Source organism: Nematolebias whitei, chromosome 7 (assembly GCF_014905685.2).
Source record: "Nematolebias whitei isolate Nwh7 chromosome 7, NemWhi1, whole genome shotgun sequence".
Lineage (NCBI taxonomy): Eukaryota > Metazoa > Chordata > Actinopteri > Cyprinodontiformes > Rivulidae > Nematolebias > Nematolebias whitei.
The window spans coordinates 2,719,625-2,730,092 of NC_056504.1; the positions used below are offsets into that span (position 1 = coordinate 2,719,625).

Genomic DNA, 10,468 nt, shown 5'->3' on the forward strand with positions numbered 1-10,468 from the left:
CGATGGTTTGAGAGAGGAGTAAAGGAGGCCATCTTTGTGAAAAGAAACCGTCCATCATTAAACAGGGGTGGAGGCCTTCGTGTTCAACTGTCCCCCTCTTACAATGCTGTGATTGCTAGTATCACTCAGCCCTCTGTGAACAGTAAACAGCCATCAGGTGCTAATGATCCATCGTTAGGCTGATGGTCCTTCTTGAGCATGTGATCAGCTGGTTTTGGTTGGCAGCAGCAAACTGGTTGATCCACTCTGAGAAGGTGCTATTTAAGAGACTGAGCTGAATACAGCACCTCAGACTGAGGAAGTCCTCTGGATGAAAGATGAAACGTTTCTACATTTTTTTTGCTTTGTTTTGTTTTTTGTTTTTTTGAATGTCCAGAGGACCAGATTGAACTTTTTTGGATTTTTCTACCTGGATTATTGAGCATGCATCAGGATATTTCTGCTAATTCATTTTAATTTTAAAATTTGACATTTTAAAATGAATTTTGGTCACTTTATACAGGGATATTTTTGAAAATTAAATGTTAAATGTTGTTTTATGTATCATTTAAAATAATTTAACAAATTGAGCAGTTTTGGAGAAAAAAATTAAAATTATTCATTTTAAATTTTATCTATGAGTCAAAACATGCAGCTTTATTTTGAAAATGAAAAGCATTTCCATTAATTATGAATGCGCAATATGTATGGTCCACGATAAACGATGGACATTGATCCTGTGATAGAGCTCTGTCTTCTACCGGCTAACTGCAGGAACGCTGCGTCTGATGTCGGGCTGCTGTAAACAAACATTTAGTAATCATGTGAATTAATCTGGTCATTAATCTGGTGATTAATCTGGTGATTCATCGGGTAATCGAAAACAAAGTTTGTCAGGTTCTGCAGTACTACCGTACTCGTTTTATGAGTGATACAAATACACAAAGAAGAACGTTAAGTAAACAACCCATTTAATTCCTCTTTTTAAAATGTTACTGCTTAAATTGAATTATTTTGAACCATCACATAAAAATATAAATGCTGTAAATAATTTTTATAGATTGAAAAACTGAAATGAATCTTTGTTAGAAACTAAGATAGATAATGTAAAGTTTAGTTTGTACATCGAGTTCTGCAGACTATTATTATTTAGTCTTGATTGATGAGCTATAATCAAATATGACAGAAGTAATAAATAAAGATTAATCCAGTTTTCAGTCATAAACAGCAGCAGCAAGAAGAAAACAATCCTAAATACATTTACACTTGAAATATTCACCCTAAGTTTTAAAGTCAGGATGGAAGTTCATCAATACATAAATGTGTCGGTCTGTTGCTGCTTTGATCTTTAACAAACCTGCATCAAGTCCTGCACCGTTTGTTCCTCACACATGGTTCAGACTCTGCCAGGAAGACGCTGTGATCAGTCAGTGGATTGAACGTCAGCAGAAATATGTCTCATTTTACATCCATAACAGGACAGATGATCACATTTAGTTTAACGTATAAGAGAACATGATACCTGCTGCAGCTGCGGACAGTTTGATGCTGCAGCGGCTGTTTTCTCTCCAGACGCTGCAACATGGACGACGTGCTGTTCTGGTTGCTCCACTTCTGTTTGCACTGGAAGCACTGGGCTGTGTCGTCTTTCTGTTTAGACTAAAATGTTCCAAACTTTTTACACTTTTTGTTGTTTTCGGGTTCTTCTTCTACACAGGCTCCATTCCCTCCATAGCTACAAACTTAGCACATACGCGCCAGGCGTTGGCGGAAGCGCTAGCGTTGTGTAACACAAAAACCTTCTGTCTAGACCACAGTGCTCTGAACAGTTTAACGAAGCTTCGAGGAAGATACATTTGCCTCAAGTTTTTTTGTAACCGAGGTGCTCGAATGATTCGAGGAATCGTTTCAGCCCTAGTCTGATGTGAAATCAGAGTTGTCAGATTTAATCGTTACTTTTTTTTTAGTTGAAAACTGTGTGTAAGTGGTGTTAAAGTCCTTTCTTTGAGAGCTAACTACGGCCGGCTTGCCGTAATCGTATTCAGACGTATGCGAATAACACTGTGTTCCATCGAAAGGTTTTTTTTTTGTCCAAAGTTCATAGGTCAGCTTTAGAGAGTGCATGTGAGCTAAATAAAAAGGGTTAAACCTGCTCTCTGATCTGTAAAAGAACGCTGTGTTGTTTGATTTTACTGTGAGACCCTCTGGTCAAAGCCACAGAGGAAACTGGTCGCCATTTTGTGTCAGCTTCATTAAAGCAGGAGGCGCCCACTAGAGGTTTGGAGGTGAAGTGTTTCAGTTGCTGCTCTGTTGCTCTTCATTTATTAAGACTGGAAACTGTTAAGAGTTAACAACATATTCTTTTGTTTAAAACATATGGCTAAAACTACATTTGATATATTTTGCTCTGTTTTGCACTACAAGCAAGAAGCCTAATACTTGATTTGTTTATTATTTTAAAATCTGTCTGGACCTAGTAGTGGAATTTTTAAAATTGAGATTATTTTGTGGTATAGCAGTTTTCAAAATAAATGAAGGCTAAAGGACACGCTATGCTTTTCTTTTCATTCCTAATGCAAGTTTTATACCAAAAACATAATGTGATATATATCGTTACTGCCACCCATCACAATACATATCGTGATATGAATTTTATGCCATATTGCACATCCCTTCTATTAATCCATTTTAATTTGAAAATTGAGACATTCGCTTCCATATACCATACCATTTTATTTATAGAGCACTTAAAACAGCAACAAGGCCAATCAAAGAGCTGTACAGACAGAACAACAGGTAACACACAAAGCAAAATACAAAATGAAGTAAATCAGAATATAGACATAAAAACGATGCAGATAATGACGTCAAACCAGTGTAGAGCATACAGGATCAAACACAGATCATCTGGTGTTGAAAGCTGCTGAATAGTAGTGAGTTTTTAAACGGGATTTGAAAACGAGAGGGAGGGGCCTGTCTGACAAGCAGAGGTAACTCATTCCAAAGTCTTGGACTACATATCTGCACGCTCTCCCCCTGCTTCCTGCTTCTCTCCAGGTGGAGTGGCTGCCTGCAGCATGTTCATTCAACCTTTATTTCTACAGGTAAAGCCCATTGAGCCTCGAGGACTCATTTACAAGAGAGACCTGATTTAACAAAGAATGATGACAACAATGGACAACAATAAACGGTTATAAAAAGTCATACTCAGTTATTTTTTTTTAAAACAAATAGGATAGCTAAAAAAAGGTAACAAAAAAACCTGCTAGATTCTAAGGCGACTGTAGAAAACTAAAACCAGGAACATGTCTGCATTGGTCCCTGCCAATGTAGCAGCCACAATTAGTCACAAAATGAAGAGAGAGCAAGTCGCAGAACTGGTGAGAAGGAAAAAAATGGCTCTGGTATTTGGAGATGGTTCAGATTGAATTTGTCAGATGTGCAACTGAAAAATGCCGAAAGTAAGTCCTGACAACAATGTTTGAGCACAACAAACCTTTTTCACCATTTAAAGCAGCGCTATAAGTCGAGTATGAAGCGTGTGTTAAACTTGGTGCTGCAGCTCCGGCTGTGAAGCTTCCTTCCCTGAGACAAACTACGGTACGAAACTCTTTGACCTGTGATGTGCCTCATGAGAGGTGACGTGAATAAAACAGCATCTTATCATATCGCTAAAGACGTATAAGATGCTGTTTTATTAATGTGGCGCTACCTCCTCTCACTGTAAAGCCTCCAGTATACTGCCGCGTACGTCCGTTCACGCGTACGTACACGTGTACTGTACGCAGAGGGTTGAGACTTCATACTCCAGCGTCCACCCCGAGCAGCTGCAGAGCAGCTTCACAGACGAGGGGCGTTTACCTTCGGGACAAATTGAGGTCACCGATTGGTCATTTGCTGACACGCCTACTGGATTGATTCAATTCAAATTCAAAAATACTTTATTAATCCCAGAGGGAAATTATTTGTTGTTGTAACTCGTTATCCTCATTTCATTAAGAGACGTCATAGATGCTGATGCTGTAGGCAGGAAGGATCTCTTGTAAAGATCCATCCCACAGTGGATCCTAAGAAACTGGCTGCAGATGCCGTCCGATCCGTCCACCCAGACTCGACTGACCTCTCAGTTCCCCCGGGCTGTAGGACCGCCTGCATGCTGGGCAGAACTCCTCCCAGAGCGATGGCCACTCCTCCCAGCAGTCTGCCGAGCTCCTCGTCGCTGTGGACAACCAACTGTAGGTGCTGAGGGACAATCCCGTCCTTCTGCTGTCATGAGCCGTGTTTCCTGCTAGTTCCAGGATCTCAGTGGTCAGGCACTCGAGCACAGCTGGCAGGTAGATGAGAATGCATCCACAGAACATCCTTTTCAACTAATTTGAGATTTGGGGCTGTAGTTGAGATATTATTTGAGCTTTTGAGATGTTAATCAGCTGATGTTGGTTGTAGAAAACTGCCTTGTTGCCATGGTTACGCATCATAACAAATGTCCAAAACTAAAAAAAGTTTCAGTAAAAATCCTTCCAGCTGCACAGCATCTGATACCAGAGGAAACAATCATCCAAAAAATGGGATTTACATCCAGAAAAAAGAGGAATTAAAGTTTCCAAAAGCAAAATCTCAGAATGAAAGAGAGCTGCTCCAACATGCAGCCACCTGGAGCGGCGCAGTTCTAGAACAAGAATTGACTGGTCAGGAAAAAAAACAAGCGCTGGCAGCCTCAGCAGTGTTCTGTGTTTATATGTTGTTAATAAAAAGATCTTAACACCGGGAGCGCTGGCTCTGCAGCCCACACATCAGACCAGCCCACCAGGAAATCTCCAGGACTCTCCCGCAGCCACGCTGGACCTGAGTTTAATTGGCTCGTGACAAATTCCTTCATTTCTCACCATTTCAGTCATGGCATCAACGGAGGAGGAAGAGATCACTGCCTCTTGGCAAAAAAACTAAAGAAAAGGCCAGATCAGGATGAAGAAGGGGAATTTAATACATTGGTGTCACATACAAAACAGTCCGTCACTGGGCAGTTTATTGTGCGACACCGCATACGCGTATGCGGTCGTAAAAATTTGAGCTTTGCACGGACATGCTCTGGGGGGGTACGCTCGTACCTCCGCGTACGTACGCGCGTACCTCTGCGTATGGACGTACGCGGCAGTATACTGGGGGCTTTAGACTTGAAAGTCTGTGGACAGCAGTTCTTTTTCTGCCCGTCTGTGCAGCCAACTTCATGCAGCCTCCCTCTCCTTCTTCCTCACAAGCCCCTCACTGCTGCAGTTCACACACACTTACTAACATAGTGAAGGCAGCGCAGCTGGGGAGGATTATTTAATATATGTTAAAAAAAAGGGCCTAAAAACAAACTTTAAATATGTAAATAGTTTATTTTTAGGCATTTATTTTGTAGTTACAGCTGTTATTAATAAATGTGCCTTTGTGACAACTGGGACAAAGCTTTGACTCAGAAATATATTTTTGTTATTACTTTATGGGAAAGAAAAAATATTGAGATATATATCGTATATCGCCATTTATCTTAAAATATCGAGATATTAATTTTGGTTCATATTGCCCACACCTACTCATATGGAGAAATCTAGATTTGCCTGGACTGATGAGCCAACATTGGCTAGTTCGATGTGAGCCTCGGTGAAGATGGATTGTCCCAACTTGAAACAGCTCTGTGAATTTTATTTGTATAACCCTTTGCATCACCAGCAGTTTCATTGTGCACAGTTATTCTAGCAGAAATATTGTGATATTCCTGCAGGAAGTGGCCCCGGCTGCACAGGAAGTGCTACAGCTCCCTGCTACTAGGTGCACTTGTCCATCCATCCATTATCTTCCGCTTGTTCCGAAATCAGGTGGTGGGAGTAGCAGCAGGGAGGTCCAGACATGTCTTTCCACAGCCACCTCTTCCAGCTCTTCTGGGAGGATTTCAAGGTGTTCCCAGGCCAACCGAGAGACATGGTCTCTCCAGCGTGTCCTGGTCTTTCCCGGGGTCTCCTCCCAGTCGGTCAAGCCCGAAGCACCTCCCAAGGGAGGCGCCCAGGGGGCATACTTACCAGATGTCCAAACCACCTCAACTGGTTCCTCTCGATCTCAAGTGGCCCCTCGGGCTCAGCCCAAAAGAGCAACATGTGTTTGCCTTCCTGTGGGTCCAGCACCTGCAGGAGGGGCCATATGAGTCGAGTGCATGAATTCATGGCAGTGGTCGATGGCGGGGACCTTGGCGCTCTGACCCTGGCTTACCAAAGCTGGCTCTTGGGTGCACTTGTAAATTATCACAAAATATTATATAAATAACTAACAAAACCGATGACAATGTTTGTAAAATGGTGTTTTTCTGATTACCAAAGACGTTTTTGACTCCAGTGGTCCACTTTGCTCTAGGCTCTGTTCAGATTAGCTGTTAACTTATTGGTTCAGATCAAATTAATCTTCTCTTTTCCCCCAAAAAATGAGGTTGTTCTACAACAGGTAAGATATTGTTTATAAGTTTCTCAGAGAACCCCTCTTGAAAATATGAAAAATATCCCTTTAAGTCTGAAATTAGTGAAATTTGATTGGCTGTTGCCCGCAGTAGTCTTTCATTAAAGGAGCAGAAAGTGAATGGAGATCAGCATGTTGGGGCTTGGCTTTAGTGTTGTTTACCCAGATTCAGTCCGATCAGACGTCCCCGTTAGGCCTCGACCCGTTTCACCGCCACACACAGATCTGAGACTGCAGCAAATTAAAACCAGCAACCTTTCTCTTTTCAGTCCCGTACACCTGCCTTGGTCTTTGAGCATGTCAACAACACGGACTTTAAGGTAAGAACTGACTTTTGCAACCTAAAGGCAAAAAAGTGTTTACTGTCAACAGTCTGTTAGCAAAATATTTTATGAACTACTGGATGGATTTGTATACAACTCACAAAGTAATCATTGGATGTGCATGTACAACTGTTTGCTGCCATAGCTGATCAACATTAGCCAAAAGAAATTGGCTATTGTTGAGTAAACTTGCGTGGTAGTAGCTGCAAGTCACCCCCAAACATATTCTGAACTAGGGCTGGGTGCCGTTCAAAAATTTTCCATACCGGTACTCGTATCTTCACTTCGATATCCGTTCCCGAACGGTACTTTTTCAGTACCAGTTTTATAATTAACATCAATTCTAACAAGAAGAAAATGACATTACAGTACATATCTTGAGTTTTATTTTTTGACTTTGGTATTTTTCCATTCCAAGCAGTTTTATTACATAAAACTAAACAACTAATTTTCAGGTGAAAAGACCAGTAGCAAACCTCACGCTGTCTGCACCTCGAGACTTCTTCATCGGCCTGGTCCTTTACAGTTCTAGCCGTCCTTACTTTGAAGTCTTCTCCCAACAGCTGGTCCAGGGCTGACATTTTCTTCTGTTTACAAGGAGGTTAATCATCTGAAGTAGAAAACGAGTACCATGTATTACTGGCTAGGTTTACCAAGAAATGTTTTTTCCCCCCAAATATCTTAATTGAATTTTTAGCATTTTAAACAAACACAGCTCAAACATTCTGCAAGATGTAACCAAACAGTGACAGTGTTACTTAAGCGCTGTGTTTAAACCAAATTTAAGCAGTGTTTCCCCGAGATAACTTGCCATGGCGGGGCGCTCATCTTGTCCGTGATTTTTGTCTGGGGGGGCTGGAATGGAGACTCGTCCTCAGCTGCACAGTTTAAAGCAGCAATTTTGGGGGACACAGAGACGCTGCGCGCTGTCTGAACCGACAGTTTTTTGTTTTTGGCCGGGGGGGAGTGTCAGCGGGGGGGAGAGACAGATGCACTTCAACCGTGCGCTGTTTGTACCAACAATTTTTGAGTGGCGGGGGTGCGTTCAGCGCGAGGGTTCAGCATGAAGGAAGAGGCTGCCTTTAACTTTTTAGCTAGTGCACCTGCATTGTGAGCCGCTAGTTTAGCGTTACGTCAGTGCCGACAGGTGGTTGGGGTGGGGGGTGGGGTTCGGTAGACGGGGCGCTCGGTCCTGTTGACGGGGCGGGGGGCCCGCTTGTATAATGGTAGAGTAAACACTGTTAAGTAACAAATACAAACAAAACGAAACCAACAAACAAAACAACAACGTGCCCCTCGCAGAATCTTGATCATAACGCAACACGTCACAAACTCCACACATCAGCTCCATATCAAAGTATCAAACACACATGTACATATCTTAGAAGAATTATTTGTATTTTAGGAACCACACCTCCTTCAGTCATTTGCTCTGTGTTCTGGCATGTTCAGATCTTTAACATACACAATGAAGGAGTTCCAGATACACTCAAGTCCTGTTCGCCCTTTAATGCAGATGTAATCTTTTCCACAGGAAGAGCGGATAACATCTGTCAGATCCATCGGTTGACAGCCGGTCTATGAGTCTATGTCCAAAATAATGATGTACATCTTTTTCTGTTGAGCAAACTTAAGTTTATAAATGTTTGTTCATTCTTAGTGTAGTTGTGTTTTTCCGGGTACAGTCCAAACAAGAACAACTTTGAATCCAATATTGTTTGTTTAGACATTATTTCCTCAGTTACATCCTCCACCTCTTTCCAAACAGCATCATTTTTCTGCAGTACCACATACAGTGAGCCAGAGTCCCTCCGTCTTCTGTACATTTTGGACATCAGGTATCTCCCTATTAAACCTAGTAAGGTCTACTGGTGTTACATAAACCCGCATTAACCGTTTGAATTGGATCATTTTAAGAACTGTATTGATAGAGCTAGTATGGGCTAATGTGCAGGCTTCTTGCCAATCTTCTTCAGATAACTAACAACAGATCTTCCTTCCAGGCCTTAAGTCTGTCAAAGATGCCTCAGAAACTTGCAACATTGTTGACTGATAAAACTCAGATATAATAACTTTCTTCAAACTATCATTTGTCAACATTTTTCCAAAGTTGATTGGGCTGATTTTGTCAGCTCGTTATTTTGACTTGTTCTTATGAAGTTTGAGTTGAAGATATTTTAAAAAGTGTTTCTCATCTAAGTGAAATTTATTTTGTAGATCCTGAAAACTCATCAGTATGTCTGAGTCTGGTAAATAAAGATTCTGGATTATTTGGAGTCCTCTGTCTCCATATTTTAAACATTGCATCAGCTCTACCAGGTATAAATAATTGATTGCCCCATTTTGGACTAAACTGAGATAAAATTCAAGATGGCCGCGCTCAGAGCAGTTGCAGCTTCACAGGCTCCCGGTACCATCCCAGTTTTTAGAAGTTTTGATATAGACTCTGTGCCTGACTCCGCACAATGTATGCGTGTGAACTGTAGCCGAACTGAAATGATGAGAATAGGAGCGGCCAATGCTGCTCAGACCCATTGTGAGACCATATGCTGGTGCAGTGGGCCCTGGGTTCCTTCTTATGCATGACAATGCCAGGCCTCACGTGGCTGAAGTGTGTCAGCAGTTTCTGCACGATGAGGACATTGATGTTATGGACTGGCCTGCCCGTTCCCCAGACCTGAATCCAATTGAGCACATCTGGGACATCATGTTTCGGTCAGTCCACCAAGGCCACGTTGCACCACAGACTGTTCAGGAGCTAACTGATGCTCTAATCCAGGTCTGGGAAGAGATCCCTCAGGAGAACATCTGCCGTCTCATCAGGAGCCCAGGCGTTGTTGGGAGGTTCTACAGGCACGTGGAGACCACACACACTGAGCCTCATTTAGACTTGTCTTGAGGAAGATTCACTGACGTAGAATCAGCCGGTCAGGCTATTTTCTACTTTCATATCGAGTATGAATCCAAATCCAGGTCTCCATGGTGTCATAATTTTGATTTACATTAATAATTTTTGTGTTCTTTTCTTCTCAATCAATTCCATTGTGCTAATAATAGTTTGTCAATGAGAATATTTAATTAATTGAAGTCTAGGATGTGTTATTTTAGTGTTCCCTTTAATTTTATGAGCAGTATATATATATATATATATATATATATATATATATATATATATGGTATGGTATAAAGTTTATTCATTTAAAAAATACAAAACAATTCCATAACAATATAAAAAAAGATACAAGAGATTTAAAATGAAAGGCAGCAGAAAGAAGAAAAAATCTTATTATATCTGCCCCTTTTTTCAAACAATTATTTCAATCATAATAATTTTCAAGTAACAGAACAAAATGAATAACTGTCTAATTTTTCTAATTCTAATACAAAACACACACTAAGCTACTTCATATATACTTTTTTAACAATTCAGTTTTGATCTTTTTCTTAAATGTACACATTGACTTGTCATTTTTCACATCACTCTCTAGAACATTCCACAATCCAACTCCTTGGATTGAGGTAGACCTTCCCTTCAGACTAGTTCTGAATGTTGGTTTGACAAATATCTCTATCCCCTTAAGATTATAACAACTTTGTCTTTAAACAAAATTTCTTTGGATATTTAATGGTAATGTGTTATTTTGAGCCCTATACATAACTGATAAAATACTATAATC

At 40.9% G+C, this 10,468-nt stretch overlaps 1 protein-coding gene across 1 annotated transcript in view; it reads left to right on the top strand.

The window, feature by feature from the left end:
• LOC119412092 (casein kinase II subunit alpha-like) overlaps positions 1-9,690 on the top strand; it is a 64,343-nt gene extending 54,653 nt beyond the window's left edge. Inside the window, exons 5-6 of the mRNA XM_037679068.1 lie at positions 6,738-6,788; positions 9,415-9,690. Coding sequence (XP_037534996.1) covers positions 6,738-6,788; positions 9,415-9,690 — 327 coding nt within the window. The remainder of the gene's footprint in view (positions 1-6,737; positions 6,789-9,414) is intronic.
• Positions 9,691-10,468: the final 778 nt, after the last annotated feature.